This window comes from Aedes albopictus, chromosome 1 (genome assembly GCF_035046485.1).
Source record: "Aedes albopictus strain Foshan chromosome 1, AalbF5, whole genome shotgun sequence".
In the NCBI taxonomy this organism is placed as follows: Eukaryota; Metazoa; Arthropoda; class Insecta; order Diptera; family Culicidae; genus Aedes; species Aedes albopictus.
In genome coordinates, this window is record NC_085136.1 from 258,907,333 (window position 1) to 258,928,609 (window position 21,277).

Here is a 21,277-nt window from a genome sequence, read left to right on the forward strand (position 1 = left end):
CACTTGCTTAATGCCAAAGCTGATAGATATCCAGCAGATTCTAAATATTTGAGTGATCTGTAGTTATCCTCCAATTTGTAAAATTTCCGAAAAAAAATCCGGTCTTCCACCCGTTTCTGTGTTAACTTTTTCAGCGTACCGTCTCTCCGGAGAGCGAAAGAAGGAAAATGGAGAGCTCACTTGTTATCAACGGTCGGCGTCGCTCGCTGCTTTTGCGCACGTTGCACCGACCGGAGAGAATACAGAAGAACAGAACTAAACCGGCCGTCCGTCAATTTCCGATTTCAGTGGCCCTCCGGTACTCGTCCCGAACGGTTCTCGTCGGGCTTCTCCGCTTCTCTGGCGTTCTTCGCGTTACGCTTCGGACAGAAAATTTTTCCGGGCTGTTCACAGTGACACCGTAGTAGTGCAACTCCAGAACCGAGAACCGCATTCTTTGCAATTGCAAAAGTAGAGTAAATCGCATTGACCTCGAATAACCGGTCCCGACCGCCCGACTGATTCGGAACGCAGAAAATATGAATCCATTAACCTCGCTACCTATTTTCAGCCTCTGCTGGTTCTAAAGTGATTAAAAGGTGATAGTGAATGACGCCCGGAGTAAGTGGTCGTACTGCTGCCGCTGCTGCAGTATTATTGTGTAAATAATAAGAACAGCGCGGTCGCGGTCCAGTCAGTGGGCAGAGAAGTCCTGAAATACACTACTGCTGATAAGAACGCAGTGTGCGTCGGTCGGTTCCGCTTTGGGTCGGGTCGCGGGATGGACGAGCCTTTATCAATATAAAGAGGGAACCGTACTCCGCGAGGGTCCGGTAGTGCTCTGGCAGCTGTCCGGCAGTGAAAAGCATTCTTTCTTTCCATCTATCTCCTCCGTGTAGGACTTTGATAAAACCGCGTTCCTCGGTCATCGATAATCCGTGCGTCGTCAGCGTGCTTCAGTGATTGGTGGAGTGTTTTGTGGAGCGGTGATAAAAGCTCAGTAGGCTAATCAGTGACGAGGCGATCGGTGGTCAACGGCCGCCGTCTAATCCGTTCTCATAGCAACGGCCTGGATTGGACATAGTAGGCGTCTCCTGCTAGGGGTGGTGTGTTTTGGGTTCAAATTCCGAAACCAGATGTGCTGTGCTTTGTGTGTTTAGGAAACCAATAAAGCCGGAAATAGAATTAAATATAGTGTTGTGTTGTCAAACATCTGCCCTGCCGAGCGCGGTTGCTACACTACGTTACTACAAATCGAGAGCGCGCGTGGCGTCATTTGTGCAACTTTGTCGTCGTTCGTTGATCAAATTAGGCGAACGAAAATGAGTGGAGACGAGTCGAAAAAGGATGTGTCCCATGTGGAGAACGGAGGTGCCATGCAGCAGCAACAGCAGAACGGAGGCATGATGGAGAAAGTGCACATCCAATCGGGTCCCGGAGATCTGAAACAGATCGTGCTGGACGGATTGGAGAAGAAAGGCGATCGAGGACTGTGGCTGTGGTGAGTAGCCTACTATGCATACTAGAGTGGGTCAAATTATATGAAATACCGGAATTGAAGCTTTGCAGTATTTTTGGAGGTAGAAATTTACAGTAATAGGGTTACGAAGGGTATTGGGGCAGGTTTGTTCTCTTCGTCATGGGGGTTTTAGAGGGCCAAATTTCATGAAATTTGGGCATATCACTCTGCTTGGTTGGGAAGCATTTGAGTTCAACTCTGAGTTCAACAGGTTTCAAAAAAAAAAAAAAATCCATGACGAAGAGAACAAAGTGCCGAAAATACGTAAGTTTCTCTATTATGACAAATAAAGCATATCTGATTTTTTTTTTTTGTAAAATATTCAGCTTAATCTTTTCAGTGAAATGAACCGTTGAAGAGATTGACAATAAACAGGACAAAGCAGCAAGAATCGGATATTACATTACATACTGAAACATATAATGCAACATCCGATTTTGGCTGCTTCGCGGTATTGTCGATTATCAATCTCTTGAATCATTTGATATTTTTTGGCACAAAGGTTAATGAAAATTTCGTTTTAAATTTGACGAGTCGTGGATCATTAGACCATGGCTTTTTTGTTGGAGTATAATAGTGACAGCCCCCTGGTAACAAAGATGATCGTGGATGATGACAGTGATGACGACTAATTATGTTGAAGAGTACCAATAGGGTCCTAAAATTAAATACGAAATCTCGCTTTCATTGAATAATACGATCAAACACGGTATTCTAATCGGAGTTTTACTTTACTCAAACTCGAAAAACGAAGGAATAATGAAAAAAATCGAAATAAGTAAAATGGTAAATAAGTTTGACCACGTTCTAATCGACGGTAAATTCTTCTCGGGTATAACCAATGTCCGCACATACCGCAGTGCGAATATAGATTCGGATCACTACTTAGTCGCTGTATGCATGCAATGAGAGTATATTACAGGTGAGGAAGAAGAAGAGATGGCTATGTATTAGTAAGCAAAGAAAAATGTAAACACAAATAGTGACGTCACTATTTGACACGCGTTCTTATGGGAGCTCGCTTTGCTTGTAGTAGTGACATGTTTTGCACCAGACACGGATCTCACGCACACGCATGCGCTCAAAACTTTCGACAGTTATCACCACGCGTCGAAGTCGAACGCCGCGGCTTAACATCGAGCAGCTGCGTAACGTAGAAGTAGCTCAAGGCTACGCGCAGCAGTAAGCAGTGGCCCTACCAAGGGAAGAGCAGCTTGGCACAGCTACACTTGGAGATGGCTGGAGGGACATCCGATCCGCCTCGGCTACAGCACTAGGCTTCGCGACTTCGAATCACAGAAACGACTTGTACGACGTCGAATGTGAACAGTTGAAAAACGAGAAGAATGCAGCATGGTCGAGAATGCTGCAACACCGTACGAGAGCGAATGAGGCATGTTACAGACAGGCGCGGAACAGGCAGAACTCAGTCTTCCGGATGAAGAAGCGCCAGCAGGAAGAACGAGATCGCGAAGCGATGGATGCGCTGTACCGCGCTAAGGACACACGAAAGTTCTACGAGAAGCTGAACCGCTCGCGCAGAGGCTTCGTGCCACAAGCCGACATGTGCCGAGATAATCACGGGAATATTCTCACGAGCGAGCGTGAGGTGGTCGAAAGGTGGCGGCAGCATTACGATGAGCACCTTAATGGCGACGTTGCAAGTACCGAAGGTGGCGTGGTAATAGATCTAGGAGTATGTGGAAATACGAAAGTCTTCCGGCCCCTGACCTCCAAGAGATTGAGGAGGAGGTTGGCCGGTTGAAAAACAACAAAGCCGCTGGAGCAGATCAACTACCAAGCGAGCTTCTAAAATACGGGGGAGAAGCACTGCACACTGTTTTTTTTTTTGTTTTTATTAATGTGTATTTTAACTTATAGCTAATTCTACACTTAGGTGCACACTGTTTCCAAAGGCCCAATTTCGTGATCGAAATTGTTTTGGGCATGAAAAATTGATTTTAGAGATTTGGTGTCTTCGAAGAAATCGTTTGGTATATCAGAGCCCTTCTTTTGGAAGTATCACTAATGTGATTAATCCACCTAAAAGTGAGATAGAAATTCGATTTTTTTCATAAAAGAAGATAGCGTGTTTATGTCTTCATAAAAGTTGTAGAAAATGTCATTATGAGAAAACTTGCCGAACAAACTTTTGCTCTATCTGCTCAATTTCTAGAGATATGGGCCATTATTTGTGAATGGCCCCTTAAAATCAGTTTTTTTGTTGTAACTTTTTCCAGACATTTTTGGGAATTTTCAAATGTTCTACAAAGTTATTTAATATGACAAAATACGTATTTCTTCTGAAGGCGGCAACATTGTATCTATGATAGTTTTTGAGATATTTGCAAATTTATTTTGAAAAGTAGCCTTTGCTAGGGGCTGTCTTCTCCAGAGCGACAGAAGAACCCTATAAATGCTTATAAATTTTATCAAATATTCACAACTTAAAATCGAACATACAACAGAGAAATAATACTGGTAACAAAATTTGTTCTGAAATATATAACAGAACTTATTATAATTTTGTTATGATTTCACAAGTTTACTGCCGTGTGCAGCATAGTTGTCCAAAGTTCTATGGGAATCACTATTAACATGGGACAACTATGCTGCACACGGCAGTTTAGTCTATCAAAATTTGATATAATCTTGTTATGATTATATCTCAACTTGTTATATTTTTGTTTTGATTCGAACGAGTTTTGATAGAACTTTTGTTATTTTAACTATACTAACGGTACATGTTCTATAATAACCGTTGTTACAAAAATCATTGTAACACAACCAAAAACAAATTTTGTTTTTCCCATCTAGTCGGGCATCTATGATCATTCGCATGCTCTTCAGTCGACTGTGGTTTAGAGTGGCTAAACTACCCCACTCTATCCTTACCTTTCAGCATGACTTTATTTTGCAGTTGCGCATTATCCATTCGAGATAAGAAAAGCAAAGCCATTTCTTCATTTTGCTCTTGATTCAAAATTAAATGCGTCATTGTTGCATTCATCAAAATCCACTTAACCAATAACAATTACCGTAAGAATAATAAACGTAAACAGGTCGATTATAAGTTACAGAAGAGTCGTATCTAGGTACCTACATCCGGAACAAATTACCGAAATCCACGCGAACAATCGTCCAATTGTCGTCCAGCATTCTGTATGAGATTATGCCTCTCGACTCGACGTAGTAGCCCATGGGTTAACACTGGAACACATATGTCATGCTAATGTACGGCGTATGTGCGCACGCGTTGATTCAATTAGTCAAAAAACGTGTTACGATTACGAATTTACGAAACGGATGGAGGAAATTTAATAACGAAACGCCACAGACACGAGCCGAGCATTGAATGTTTACGTTGGTATTCTTACTTATAATGCGCGGCGATTAAAATTCCCGAATTTCAAAGGTCAACCTACGCCGTCTGGATGGAACCGAGAACGCCAAATCGTAATCATAAAGGTACGAACAGTTTCAGAAATGGCGACCTCTGTAAACAGACTGTCAAGAATCCGACAGAACTTTGTAGTAACAAACTCTTGTTAGAACATGTTACATAGAACATTACAGAACTTCCCCGACTAGCATTTTTTTCAGTCAAGTATACTAGAAGAGGTTCTCAGAACCATCATAAAACCAAAACAAAAGTTACAAGGTTTTATGGCGGTTCTCAAAACTTCTACAAGACTAATTGTTTATCAAAATGGAACAACAATTGAATCATTTGCAGTTATTTGTTACCAATCGTATATAAAAATTAATGCCAGTTTTTAGAAGAAATGCATTTTACCGTCAAAAGTTGGAAACACATTCAAGTCAAAAAATACTCAGCTTCAATGCTTTAAATCGGAATTCTTCCCTGTTTTCGCTTTCACCAGACGAAACGGCGAAAAAATATAATTAAACCATGACCTTGTTCACCATCACCAACCACGAGGGAAGATATCTATGCACGTTACGTCAGCATGTATCGGAGGAGTTTAGTAAACGTTACTGGGTTAGCTCCCGTCGCAACACAACGTCATATTGCGTAGAACACGTAGTAGAAACGGTACAAACATATTCAATGATGCGTTTCTTTTGCATTAGCTTTGCTGGCTTGCCGGCACTGTTTGTTCTAAATTTAAACACTTTTACACACCATTTCTTCCGCTCTGCATGTCCCCTTTCTGTAGATTACGTTCTGTTGCAAAGAAATAAAACTGTCGCTTGTCTAGCGCTGAACGCTTGCTTGCCCGTGTGAACATGTGCGCGACTGTTTTATTCCCGCTTTCTTAGGATTATATCTACCTCTAGACTCTAGAGGTATAGGTTACCATCAACAATGTGGTATACGTTGCTAGGGTGGCCCAAGTGCACCAGAAAAACAGCAAATGGACAGTTATAAATTAAAAGAAAATGTTCACACAGTTTTAAAAACCCAGATAAATCCGCCTAGCGGTGATAGTGCCTTTCTCGTTGAATATGTACTCATGTTCTTTCCGTCGACGATAGCCGAGATGTTCCTGAATCCTGAGAACACTTTATATAGAAAAGCAACAATTTTAACAAAGCCATCATAGATTTGGGAAACTTATTGATGGCACACATTCCGATGTTATGTTCAACGACAAAACAGAGCTGACAAATATCAGACCTCTCAGTTGACTACTTGACTGCCTTTACTTCATTCAAAATCACAGATCATTTACGATCTTCGACAAAGTTTTTTTTCAGCACATTTTAGGTTATATTAAGATTAGCATAATATTAGTCAAATTTATGTATTTTCATCACATCTAGAAGGTGTAACTAGTATTTAACCCAGTTAGGAGCAACTTATTCCTGAAAAATAAACTTTACCGTTTATTTTTAATTTTTGGGGCAGTTCAAATGCAAATCAAAAACTAGAATAAGATAGCCATGCATAAGATTAAATAGGAGAGGTGGAGCACCCCCCCCTCTCCATTCTGGTCAAAATCTGACTTCCCCCCCCCTATTTTTTAATGTTTTATAAGAGTATTGTTTTATCGATCAGGTATTTTGGTAAAGCATTGTTTATCTACCAAGAGCCCCACCCCCTCCAACTTATCTGACACCCCCCCACCCTTCTGCATATTTTTTGAAACTCATCGAAAGGATAATTAATTTATATGCTTCTATTATTTTACTGAACACATATCAACATCATTAAGTAAGTTGATGATTTGTCTCCATTTTATATACTGCAGGAATGAATATACTACTAAATAGAGCATGATTTTCATTGATAAATTTTCATCATACATTTTATTAATTAACTGCCTCTTGAAACTTAATCAAATTCACAAGCAAGAGGGAAGTGGAACCATCTCGGCAGGGGTCCTATTTTGGGCACTCTTCTGCTATATTTCAGTCAATTTTGAAACAATTGACACAATTTTTGGAACGCGGTGAGATACGGCTAGTATCTAGCCAAGTACAAAATTTCAAGTCAATTGGTTTGGAATTGACTGAGTTATAGCGAAGAGTGCCCAAAATGCTGGCCACTGCCCAAGTGGCTCGCTACCCTATCTACTCATGTTTCCGTTCAGGTGACATCATTCCATATACATTTTTGGGAATTGTAAACATTTCAGATTTACTTTCACGATTTTTGAGAACATGGCCAATCAAATTCACCATATTTGAATCGTTATGTCTATATGCAATTTTTCTCGTGACTGAAAAAGCCTTTCTATAATGTCCACATTACCGCCAAACATACTTAACATCGTTTTCAAGTTTCGAATAAGCATCGCGCCAATCGTTATTGTATTTTTTAAAGATTTTTTTTTTCGTGAGCCTTTTGCTATGTATTGTAAAAACTTCAACTTCACTTCAACTTTTGAAGTAGTCGTTCTTCTTTAGCAAGATCAAAATTAAATTTTGCCTTGATATAGACAATACAATAAGACTATTTGAGATTTTTTTTAGATCTAAAGTAACACCACATACAAACAGACGTCTCACTCTACTCAGTTCCCATCGTTTCCCTTTTTGACGTATTATTAAAATATTCCGTAGTTCGCAAATCGCTTGCTCATGGCACTCGCATCGTTTTAGCTCCGGTTTGACGTTTGCTCACTACCGCCAGCAACTCAGTGAGTTTGCAAACCACAGCGTAATTAGCAGTGGGCCATTATGTTTTCGTGACGATGATTTTTATCGCATGTTGTTCCAAGTGATACGTCTGTTTGTCTGTGGTAACACAATGCTCCTTTGTCCCATATTACCCCAAACAATTATTTTCAGGTTTGTTTTCGTTTAATTAACTATGTGCGATATTCATGTTGCTAGAGTTTAAGCACAGACAAACAGACATACTACTCAAATCGGAATCATCGCACGATTTAACGGTCATTTTGGAAATATAGTGTGGTTCGGACTGTGCTCGCATGTGTCATGGTGGCGCTGCTGTGGCTCAATTTTGGAGAGAAATGAACGCGATGCCGATCAATGTTTACATAAAATGACTCAGTTATGAACCTTCATTCATGTTTTATGAATGGATGACGCCACGGGGGAGTCATCACCTGCTAAATTGTTACATCGAGCCGAGGGAAACAACACCTGCAAATGAATGCTTCGGATTGAGCATTATAGAGGGTGCTAGTGATGGTGCCAAACGATGTTTTGAAACAAATTTCTTCTAAGTAATATGTCTGTTTGTCTGTGGTTTAAGTCCAGATGGTTTGATACAGTTTCTGTACGGAACGATAATTTTCGGCCAGTTTTTACCCATTTTTAACATAAAAAAAATAATGAAAAAATCCATTTTTCGGTCTTGTGCCGAAATGACGCCCATCCGCAGCTATCCGCAGCTGGATTCGCGTTACGCAGATAGTATAGACCCCAAACTAAACTGTGGGGGCGGTCGCTTGAGACTGCTCGACCCTGCTTGTTAGATATAGACCAACTTGGGCAAAAAATGTTGTTTTTGTCAATAATTACCCATTTTTCACTAATTTAAATTAACCGTGTAACCTCAACAACACATCCATTTTAAAGTTCAGACTATAACATTTCCAACGGTGGATTGACTTCCAAAATTAAACCGTTTTTTCACTGAGAAAATTGCATTTGTTTAAAATGCATTTTTTCTTCAATTTTCACTATTTTTCTAAGTCTGATATCTGTGGCGCAATGATTTTGCATCACAGAGGACTGAAATTTAGGGAATCTAGGTTTGAACTATCTGGCTATCAAATGGTATGTAAGACACGTCATTCAAAGCAAGTACATTTTTCGATTTTTGGCCACCACTTTCCCCATAGTGGCTTGGGGGCACGTTCTGAAATGCTGTTGTTGTTTGCTGATTTCGGTGAAATTGGGATTTGATCCCTCGATCCTCGGGTTGACGATGGCGCTGAACCGCGCTACAATGTAAGCTATAGATGATTAGATAATGTGCGTGTTGTAGTGGCAGGTGCTTAAATCCTGCTTTCGGATAATTTGACGATACCCTCAGGCTGGGTACTCAATGGAGTACCTAAGTGAGTTCTAAGTTTAAGAGATCTGATTGTAATCTGAAGAAAAGAATAAATGAGTATGCTATAGACCATGGACACGAACGATCGTATTATTTCTAACTCCGTGGATATCTTAATAGAAGAAACTCCATTATTACTATCTTTTTATAGAATATAACAGTGTCGACAAGGAGAAAATGTTATTTCCATTTGTACTGTGCCTTTCACGACCGCCTGTGATTGCTTACTTTTGGCGTGAATTTTTCAGTACATGTTTTGTTTGGTGATAAGCGTGCTATAGTGTGTGTTTTTTTTGTGCATTTCACAACGCTTTATTGTGTATTTTGATGTGCTATTTGCTGTGTAAAACGTCTATGTAACGTTTTTTTTTTGTAATTTCCGTGCTTTTCACGACCGTTGTTTTTTCAGCTTATGGCGTGATGTTTGGGTTAACATATTTTTTTTAGTGACTGTTGTTCAGTTTTTTTTTTTGTTAACCGCTTTTGTGCGAATAGTTCATTAAAAATCTACTATTGCAGTAGTGACTTTTATCGTGTTGTAATTTTTTTTTATCTAACTATTCCTAGTTATTTTATTGCGCCCGCCAGTGATAATTGATCTTTTGGTGTTTTTTAAAATAAATTTTGTGGAGCAAGTTTAGTGCGGAAATGGATTTTTTTGTTAATTTTGAGGGCATTTTGTGATCAATACACCAAGTGTTTTTAGATCGTTTTTTTCGGGTCATTGGTTTACCCTATTTTTTATTCCACTGTGTTGTGAGGCGTTATTTTTTATTTTTACGTGCACATTTTGCCAGCAACATTTTTGGTAGTGGATAGGAGGCGAGCCGGTTTTGTTTAAATCATTAAATATCAAAGAAAAAAAAAACATTTTGTGGCCCTCCATTTTATTTCATTTTTGTATTATCAATTGTTGAGTACCATTTTCTTTTTATCTTCAGTGTAACTCAAACGAGTGTCACATCAATCAACTGTGGTAGCTGAGCACCTTTTTTTTGCACTACTTTTTGGTTTGCATGTGATTAGGAATGCGGGACCAAGGAGAATACATTTTACTAAGGTGGCGCAGATAAACATTGCAAACCACTGGTTGTCTCTTCCATTCTTCTGGTGTTCTTATGGAACTGAAATAGTGACGTCACTATTTTAGTTGCATAAGAACACCAGAAGAGTGGAAGAGACAACCAGTGGTTTGCAATGTTTATCTGCGCCACCTTAGTAAAATGTATTCTCCTTGATGCGGGACGATGATGTCGTAAAAGTAGCCGAACAACAACGAAGAGGGAAAACAAAGTGTATTATTTTGCGCCCTCATGTGACGATTATTTAAAAAACCTTCGCCTGGAGCAAAGTATCTAAATACCAAGGTAAGAGATTCCCGTTAATATTCACGGATTAGTGAGAAAAGGAAAAAAAAGCAAAAAATAGTTATGAAGTTTGCGCTGATTTGTATGGGCACATCACTATTTAGCTAACTTTCTTAAGAAATTAAGCACTCCCATCTTAGAAGCTATTATTTAATTGCATCTGACTGGATTAAATGTGACCTCCATGCAATAAAACAGAAAATATCGCCATTTGAAAATCGGGTAACAATTTTTTTTTAATTGATTCTAAACATATTTTTTCAGCATTTAGAAACATCCAAACTAACAAAACTTCACAAACTTTGCTGAAATAATGACATTTTAGTGTAAAAACACCAACTTTTCAAACTAACGCAGATGTGTTGGTGAGTCTCATTTTTGACATTTACGGGAATCTCTTACCTTGGTACATATTTATATACTTTGCGCCTGGAGCTGCATTCACTTGCGTTTTTCAACCGACCTCTTGACTACTGATGACATCACCAACTTTGGATACTCGTTTGGGAATGGCCACTGCACTGCGGAAGCGGAGGATAGCTGACTTTTTCTGGGAGGAGATGTTTACGATTGGCGTGTTCACGATTCGGTTGCTGTGCTAGTTTTCATTCCGATTTGTCTGTGTTTATCACTATGAATTCAACAGTTTGGAACATGTGAAATGTGTGTTGACTTTTTGGTACTTTTATGAATGAATGTGATTTTAGTGTGTCTAGAAGAAAATCATAAGATTAAGTTATAATGCTAGCATTTCATCAATCTTTTTAACAAAAAGAATAAGGATTTGGATTCAACAAATGTAAAAATTGTTAACAAATGTAAACATTGATCGTATGTACTACGTGCTAACATAGCAGATATAGGTTCGTTCGAATTGATAAAGTAAGTTGCATAACTTAGCAAAACCGAGAAACATTCGGAGTTTAAAATGAAGTGGTTAAATTCAAAGGTTTAGTATGTGAAGCATTTTTCTAAGGGGAAAGGTGTTGTAGTGGCAGGTGTTTAAATCCTGCTTTCGGATAATTTGACGATACCCTCAGGCTGGGTACTCAATGGAGTACCTAAGTGAGTTCTAAGTTTAAGAGATCTGATTGTAATCTGAAGAAAAGAATAAATGAGTATGCTATAGACCATGGACACGAACGATCGTATTATTTCTAACTCCGTGGATATCTTAATAGAAGAAACTCCATTATTACTATCTTTTTATAGAATATAACAGTGCGTTGGTTTTCTGATCAATTTGAAGCTTTAATATTACACCGGTAGTTGCTTCGTTAGATGTACTATGTGCTCAGCAAATGCTGATAATCAAATCTGTCGGAATTCCTTAACCACAGTGGGATACGCGACAGTCACCAACAGTGGCGTAGCCAGAAATTGTCTCTCGGAGGGGTTTTCAACGGTCAATGATACCTTTTTTGATTAGACATTTACATTTTGTAAAATATAATTAGCAAGTATTCGTAGTTTGAAAATAGCGGCGCAGCCGAAAATTTTTTCGTCGCAAAGCGCTTTATACTGAAAATTTGTTCCACAAATTTTGGCTCTGGGGGGGTTTTAACCCTAAACCACCCCCCCCGTGGCTACGCCAGTGGTCACCAAACCAGGCTTTCGGGGAATTACGCTTTTCAGAAGAAGACAACCTATATTTTCTTGACTACTATAATAATAAACACTTTGTTCAGTCTTTAAAACGAAACACAAACATTTGCTCTTCACTCTCTTCTGAACCCAATAACATTGCCTTTCGCGCCAACATTGACAGCTGATCAATCTATGAGGGGTTGGACACTAGGGTGGCTCAAGCTTGTATGGCAAAACCACATTTCAAAAAGTTCGATGGGCCCCCTTCTCATTTCGTTCTATATGACGCCACGATGCTCTGGTCAAATTTTCAGCTAATTCCTTTAACATTAGAGCGGTGCTAAACTCGTTTGAAGTTTGTATGGGAGTTTATATGGGAAAACATAGTTTTTTGCAATTTTCTTCTGAGGGGTTCTAATTTTCCTTAAAACACGTAATCGATCCTATAGAAATATAGCCTGGGATATGCCGAAAAACTTTGCCGAAGACCACAACGTAATCAGACATTTGCGAAAAAAGATATAGCCTAGACAGTACGGGCCCATTCAATGAGATTTTATTGCTATTATTATTCCTTTACATGTTAAATGTTAAGCACCACCAGATGGTCTGCGTGTAATATCTTTTCTTACAAGCTTCGGATGACTTTGCGATCTTCGACAAAGTTTTTCAACACATGTGAGACTATAGTTCTATATAATCGGTTATGTGTTTTAAATAAAAATAGTTCCCCTCATGAGAAAAATGCTAAAAACGATGTTTTCCCATATAAACTGCCATACAAACTTCAAATGAGTTTAGCACCGCCCTAATGTTAACGGATTTAGCTGAAAATTTGATCAGAGCATCGTGGCGTCATATAGAACGAAATAAGAAGGGGGCCCATCGAACTTTTTGACATGTGGTATTTTGAGCCACGCTATTGGACACCTCTCTATAATAATCCACCCAAGTGCGAGGGGTTGTACACTACCTAATCCCCAACAAAATCGAGCAATTGGAAAGTAGCCAAAAGCATGGAATTTATTTGCCAAAGCATGTTTTTTTAGTTGCTACCACAGACAAACAGACGTAACACTCTTCAAAACGGCTTGGCACATGCATTTAACGATCAATTTAAATTTCATTTGTTTTGCGCGATCCTTTCAGCAGATGTGCTAGTGTTCGATCGCTTTGACGTTTGCCAGTGTACACGTTGCTGAATGATGCAAACGAGAATTACAGGCACTTTGTTTAGTAGTGTGCATGTTAGACAAACGTCAAATCGAAATCCATCATGGCCGCAGTGTCGCGCGCGGTTCTACCAACAGGTGGCAGTGTGCTCATGATAATGACACCGGGCAAAAGTTTTTGATGAATTTCCTCTAAGAGTTTCGTCTGTTTGTCTGTGTTGCTACTCTATAGATGACAGGACAAGCGAATGATAATGGCATCCACAGCCGGGGCACGTAAATTAAAAATTGGAAATGTGTTGTGGGTTTAGCATCACTCATCCCACTTAGCAGTTTTATGGCAATAATGTAACAGTAATGCTGCTTGTTGACCAAAACATACCGTGCATCTGAAATGCTACATAACTGCTGTGTAGGAATCAGAAGCGGTAGCCACTACAGCACCAAGCCCGTCTCTTTAGGAAGACTTGGAAATTTACATTACAAGAATCTCCTGTACCGACCAGAGATCGAATCCGTCACCCTCAGAATGGTCTTGATGAATACTCGCACGGGTAACTGCTCCGGCTATGTAAGCCCATTACCAGTCACCCTGTGTATAATCACTACTGGCTGGCTATAATACCCGTAGATTAGAATTTTATAGTTGATATTGACGCTGATGACCGACTGGCTGAGTACCATTACGTCTCGTTTGATTGCGGATTGATTACAACAGGCCACTCCATGAACGGATGATAACTGTGAGTTCAGTAGATGTCGTCGCTTTCCAGGTCAATAAAGCTATAAAGTACCGTTATAACTAGTATTTTACAGCTGCCACTGATAGCCCATTCAAAACAATGCAACTAGACTTTGCAACTCATCAGACTTTCGATAGCATCTAAATAGAAGTAATGAATGATCATAAAAAGCCAATTCATGCCGCCCGATTTTTGCACACCAATCAGTAAAGATAATAAGAATCTCCTTTCCGCGAGCGAATACCTACCTACTAACGCACACTTCATTGGGTTGATGACACTTGTTGAACTTGAATGGCTCGAATGCATCAGGTTCCCACGCGTTTCGTTCAACCTCTGTCCGTGGCGTGTGTCATGTGTTGCATATCTAATTGTTAGGTAAGCTTCCGTATCACGCGTTTAGTATGTTAACTGCAATGCTTGCTATCTCTTCATCGTTTTCCGCTTTGGGTTATAGATGACAGAGTTTTTGAAAACAGAGGGACATAGTTTTTTGAAAGTAGACAAAATAGATTAAAAGAAACTCATCACTGCATTTACGCCCGTTCAAAACTGAAAGCGAGATATGATGCTTCATCACGACAATATTTTATGTACTGTGCGAAACTTGCTCGACCTTGTTCCGCCTGAAACCAGTTATTTATCGATATCAGTTTGTGTATTTACGTTTTCATTTGCAAATGATAACACTGATCGACAGAATCGAAAAAAAGTCGAGTTGGCAAAGCTTTTTGAGGCAGACCCTTGAGTTATGGGCCCAGACACTAAAGGCAACTTGGTCAGTGTCAATCAGTTTCCATGGTGATAACCTATGCTTTTCCGCTTATTCATCTTATTTCCACTGTGGATCACTGCTGTATAATCACCCAATCTCCCATTTGTTTCTTATTGCAGGGTGCTGTTCATTCTCTGCCTGACGCCGAACATCCTGAATGGCTTCCACGTGTCGTCGTACGTCTTCCTGGGTCAGATGCCAGCAAATTACTACTGCACCGTGCCGAGCCTGGTCGAGCGTGGGTGGACCCATGAAGAAATCCGAAACATTTCCATCATTGGGTAAGTGTTTGTCTTGGATTTGCGAGGGAAATTATTTCGAGTGCCGTAAGATGGGGCTTTCTGAATTTGTTGGTTTTTCTAGATGATTCTGCAATAGGTATTTTTTTTATTACAGAAACAAATAATATTATGACATTTTCGTCATTAAGTTACCTTGAGGGGTTATATATGTTGAGGTCGAGCACAAAATCGATATTTTTTATTCTTTTATCTCAAAGTATGGGTTCTTAAGAATGCTATGTCAAATTTTCATAGAGATGCAAGCAGTGCAAGCAAAGATATAGCGTTTTGCGCCTCGCTCCCTTATGGGCACTGATATGATTTTTTTTTTGAAAAATATTGATCGTTCAAGGACACAACACATAGCGAAAACTCAAAAAAAAAATGGTTGAAATTGGTTGAGAACTGTTTCCGCAATCGTAGTCACTACAGTAGACGTTCGATAACTGCAACATGTTTACGTTTCACTTAGCGAACGAAAATCCGATAACTGCAACGCCTGATAGTGTCAACAAACGATCAACTGACGTAAAATGAACACGAACTTCATCTGACTGTTCATTTGGGCTAACATGGCGCACCATTTTGACGGATGGCCGTGCGATAACTGCAAAATTGTTGCACTTACCGGACTTGCAGTTAAAAAGCATTGCAGTTAAACCGTTTGCACCGACCGAACGTCTACTGTACATCGAAGTTTTGGAAAAACATAATTCCGAGATAATCGCGTTTAAGGTTTCAAGTTTGCACTACAGGCCCATAAGAGAGAGAGGCGCAAAACGCTATATCTTTGCTTGCACTGCTTGCATCTCTATGAAAATTTGACACAGCATTCTTAAGAACCCATACTTATAACAAATTATTTAGGAAATGCACCAAGTAATTCTCTATGAATTCCTTCAAAAATTGCTCTACCGTTTGCTTTAAAAAAAATATATGAAGAATAACTTAACTTCAAGATTTGTTTAAGTAGTTAATGCAAGGGTGTCATTCAGTATTTCTCTAAACACTCATTCAGGAATTTTTACAGTGCTGTCTCCGAGGATGTTTTCAAAAGCACTTCAAAAGATTCTTGCAAAGACTTTATCGAGTATTTCTCGAAACATTTGTTAGGAGGTCCACCAGGGATTTTATCAATACTATCTCTGAGAATTCGTCTAGAAGATCATCCATAGAATTCTTGACAAATTCCAGAAAAAAATACAACAAAAAGATTTACAATGATTCTTCCAAGATATCATCGGAATTCCACCAGAGTAAGATAAGTCCTTCTAGAATTTCTTCAAACATTCCTCCATGAATTCTTTCAGGAGATATTCCAAATACTTCTTTGATGATTTTTCCACAGTAGGAATTTCTCCATAGATTCTTCCGAGGATTCTTCAAGGATTTCTCAAGTATTCTCCCACATAACTCTTTCAGAGATTTCTTCTTGGCATTTCCTGAAGCATTCATCATTCATCTTGGCGTTCTCTTGAAGAAGATCCCTACAGAAATTTCATTAAGAAAACTCTGAAAGGAACTTCTGTTGGAGTTCTGTATGGATTCTTCCGAAAAATCCTTCCTTCCTTCCTCCAACGAGTTCTTTAATATCCATCGGCTCTAATAGTTTTCCCAAGGTTTCCTTCAGTAATTTTTGTTAGCATTCCTCTGGGAACTCTTCTAAAAACTTCTTTTGGGAAAGGTTTCTTCAAATTCTTTCGATAAACCTTTTGAAAAATCATTCTAAGTTTCCATCAAACATCATTGTGAAGAATTTCACCAGGATTAATGATTCCTCTAGAAATTTCTCTAAAAAATCATTTGACCGATTCCTCCAAAGATTCGTTCAGAATTTATTCAAGTATTCTCTTAGAATTTTCTTAATTGATTTCATTCATTCTGATTTTACAAATAGTTTTGTACAAGAAATCATTCGGGTATTCTTTCATGCAAGAATTTCTTCATAAGGTAGGGTAGCGAACCACTTGGGCAGCAGCCGGTATTTTGGGCACTCTTCGCTATAACTCAGTCAATTCCAAACCAATTGACTTGAAATTTTGTACACGGCTAGATCGCAATCCAAAAATTGTGTCAATTGGTTCAGAATTGGCTGAGTTATAGCAAAAAAGTGCCCAAAATAGGACCCCTGCCGAGACGGTTCCACTTCCCTATTATTAATTAATATTAATTACTCCTGCAAGACTTTTTTAAAAAAATTCTCCAAGACATTCCAGAGGAATTCCTCCAGAGGCTGCTTTGAGAGTTTTTGCAAGAAATGCTTAAGAATTTTTTACAATAAGCCATTCAAGGATTCAGGAACTCACCCTTTAGAAATTCCAATTAAAAATATAAGAATTCTTTAAGGAAATCTCACAGAAAATCCTCCGAGAAATTTTGTTGAAATTCCTTAAAACAGTTTTAAGAATTGCTTTGTGATTTTTTTTTAGGAAATTGATTGTGAACTTCTCTGAAATTCCTTAGGTAATTCTTTTGAAATTTTCTTAGGCTGTTCCGTTGTAAATTCTTGGATTTTCTTTAAGTTCGCTAGAGTGTATCTCATAGAACTTCAAAAGTTATAACAGATGGAATCCCGTTAAGAATGTTAAAAAAAAATTACCGAAGGAATATTTCTCTGAAAATTGCTTTGGTAATTACTCTGGAAATTTCTTTTGAAACTGGAAAAGTTTTTAAAAAATTGCCACTTGAGTTTACAAACGAATTGACTAAGGCATTTTCAAAGCACCTGACAAATGAATTTCTAAAGCAACTATTGAAAGAACTACAAAAGTAAGTGTCAGTTATATTTGTAATGGGACTGCCGGCGAAGCTTTCTTTGGAATTGCTGAAATCCCGCAGGAGTTTCTTGATAAATTTCCAAAGCAATCGCCCAAAGAATTTCGAAAACTATTGCTGTAGATATTTTCAAAAATAATAAACTTAATCAATTTCAAGTATTATTGCCGAGAAATTTCAAAAAGAGTTACCGAATCAATTTTCGAAAAAAAAATCCTAAATAGTTTTCAAAAATTAAGTTCAATAAAACCCCAAAAATAATCTTATAGAAATTTTCGCTAAAGGGATTCTCAAAGAATTTGCCGAGAAAACTCCGCAAAAGGTATAGATTTCGTCAGGTCACTCACAGGAAATTCGCCGAATGAATTTTCAAAGCAAATGCCAAATGAATTAACCAATCAACTCCCGTAGGAATTGGCAAAGAAGTTTCCAGAAGAGTGTTGAAGTTATTTCCAAAATACTAATCAGAGGATTTTTCAAACGAATTTTTCAAAGAAAAAGTGAACCAGCGAAAAGTTGCATACGAATATGTTTAAAGAAATTTCCGTAGAAATGAAAATTCGAAGATGTTCGCAAAGCCATTGCTGAAGCATTGCCGATAATTAAAGAAGTTTCCAAATTGCCTAATAATTTCTTAAAAGAATTGCCGCAGAAATTTTTAATGTTACTTTTAACAAAGATTTATTCGACACATTTTTCCCTGCGGGGAAACATCCGACGTTCATGCGCTGAGGGTCTCTGCTCATAGTGGCCTATCGCCTTGATATGTGGTTATATAGATTAAAGCGGGAGATCAGAAAATTGATCGCAGTGATAAGTTAACCTACAGGAAAAAAAAAACGAAGATCCTGCAAAAACTTGATTTTTTTTAACCAAAGGAATAGCAAACAATAGCTGAGACAGTTTAAAAAAGTGTCAATTTTCTAAAAATAATGCAGAATGAATTCAGGAAAAAAATGCTTAAGGAATTCCCAAAGGAATTTCCGAAGTAAATTTTTAGAGTAATTGTTGAAGCGATTTCAGCATATTTTAAAGGATTTTCCCTAACTATTTGTTGCACGGATTTACAAAGTAATTATTGAAAGAGATTCAAAAGAAATTTCCTATGAAATGCTTAAGAAATACTACTTATTTTTTTGTTTGAAATTCCTTTAAAAAATTCTCATAGAAATTCCTCCATGAAATTTTACTGGGGTTCTTTCAATTAATCGTATAGGTATCCTTTCAAGGTTTCCATCAGGAATTTATCTATTGATACCTTTAATATTTTTAAGCGATAACACCGGTTTCGTCCAAACTCCCTTCACGAAAGTTCTGAAAATGTTTCTTACGATTTCAGCAAGCATTTGTTCCAAGTAAGAAACTCCTAGAACTCTTTCTTCTTCTTTTACGATTTATCCAGGAATCACTTCTAGGACTTCTTTACAAATTCCTCCAAGATTTCCTTCGAAAGTTGCTACAGCGATTGCTTCGGGAACTCTTTCTGAAGGAACTTCTTCAGTAATATGCATTTCCAAGAATTCCATAAACAGTTTCTAAAAGATTTCCACATACGATTCCTTTGGGACTACCCCACAATTTTCCAGAGGAAATGTTTAGGAATTTCTTCAAGATTTTTATTAGAATTTTCTTCAAGAATTCCTGATTTCATACGAAATTGTTAACCTACAGGGATTTCTTCAGAAACTCCTCCAATAATTGCTGTAGGAAATCGGTTTTGAGATTTCTTAGGCAATTTTTTCAAGTCTTCTCTCACAATTCTTTCAAGTATTTTTTAAGAAAGTCCAGTAACGATTTAATATGTTGCGCCAAGTTTTTTTTTCAAGCTACATTACAAAGATTTTTTACTTCTCAAAGTTTTTCTGCAGAAGTTTCCTCAGAGGGTCCTACAGAAATTCCCCCTAGTCCTTTGTAGAAATTTCTCCAAGGAAATAGGGAATTTTTGGCAGTTTTGTTCTCTTTGTCATGGTTTTTATGAAAGCTATTGAACTCAGAGTTTGCCTTAAATCCTTCCCAACCAAGCTGAATAATATGACCAAGTTTCAGGAAATTTGGCCGTCAAAAACACCTCTTGACGAAGAAAACAAACCTGTCGATAATACCCATCGTCACGCTATGTAGGAAATCTTTTGATGATTTTTTTTAATTGCTCCAAAGAATTTGAGAGGAATTCTTTGGGGTTCCACCATTGATTTCTCCGAGGAATAAATTCATCATTAGTTCTTCCAAAAAATCTCTTTGCTTTCAAAACTTCTTCAGGAATTATTTACGTAAATCCTCAAAGTACTCCTCGTATTTCTAGTACTACTTCATAGTACTTTAGTAATCCTTCAAGAATGTCATCAAAGATACCTCCAAAATCAACCCAATGATTCTTTCCGAATACAAGGACTTTATGAAGGAACCAGAAGAGGTATTCCTGAACGAATGCTTGAAGAAATTCCTAAAATAATCTTTGAATGAGTTCCTGAAGGATTTCTTGAAAAGTTCCTGATGAAAGACATGGAGTTCTTGAAGGTATTCCTAAATCAATACTTGGAAGAATTTTTTAAGCAATCCCTGAAAAAAGTTCTGAAGTTAATCTTAGAGGAATTTTTGAAGTCTTTAAAGTAACTGCTAGATAAACCATAAAAGTTATCCCCGAAGGCAAGGTAAGTGTTTACCTTACCCGAAGGAATTCCTCCAGAAACCCTTCAAGGAATACTTGAAAAGAAATACTTGATGAAATAGTTGGAACGTATTCCACAAATTGCACTTATTTTTTATACGAGGACCATAAATTGACAAGCTATTCTTATAACGGTCTTGAAGTGAACTGTTTTCAGATCTTAATTTCCATAAATGGGGCCCCTGAATTTCAGCTGCTACCTTAAGCTAAGTCAACAACTATGATTGGCCCTGTGGTAAGGATATCAGGAACGTTGTCATAATGCTCATAAATTTAACTTTCATATCGGTACTGAATCTCGTGAAATTGAATTTTGATTTCCATTTTTTCTTGTATTTTGAGGTCCCTATAGGTACAAAGGGTAGTCATCAAACTAATCAAAACTAAATTACTTGAATAAAATGTGCACATTCACAATTGTTAATAAGAAGGACTTCAAATGAGTCATCTGTGTGCCCTATTCCAAAAACACTTGAAAATCACGAACATACCTATAAGCAGATTTGCAAGTATTGAACTTACACTTATGGGAAACTTTCGCTATTCAAAGAACTTTATTCAAATTAGTGTTAGAAACCTTCCCTGATTTGGAGGCCCCCTGAATTCGGGGGCCCGGTGCGGACTGCACCCTCCGTACCCCCCTTGCTATACCACTGGGCCCATACTTTGAATAAAAAATATCGATTTTGTGCTCGACCTCAACATATATAATCCCTTAAAGGCACAATATTTTACACGGTAAAGGAAATTTTGAATAGTCTATTTTACGAGCCGATTTTATGAATGAATTCTGGAGCAACATTTGAAAAGGGCCCAAGAGGTCTTGTGTCTTTTTTCGAAAACGCTCCGTAGGGCATAACAGCCCGCCCACGCAAATGAACACCGTTATCCGAAAGATCGATGTTTGCTTTTTCTG

At 38.2% G+C, this 21,277-nt stretch overlaps 1 protein-coding gene across 1 annotated transcript in view; it reads left to right on the forward strand.

Annotated features, from left to right (window-relative positions):
- The first annotated feature begins 281 nt into the window (after positions 1 to 281).
- The window catches only part of LOC109425509 (organic cation transporter protein), a 75,092-nt gene continuing 54,096 nt past the window's right edge, over positions 282 to 21,277 (forward strand). Inside the window, exons 1-2 of the mRNA XM_062846674.1 lie at positions 282 to 1,480; positions 14,757 to 14,918. Of these exons, the coding sequence (XP_062702658.1) occupies positions 1,302 to 1,480; positions 14,757 to 14,918 (341 nt within the window). The 5' untranslated portion in view covers positions 282 to 1,301. The remainder of the gene's footprint in view (positions 1,481 to 14,756; positions 14,919 to 21,277) is intronic.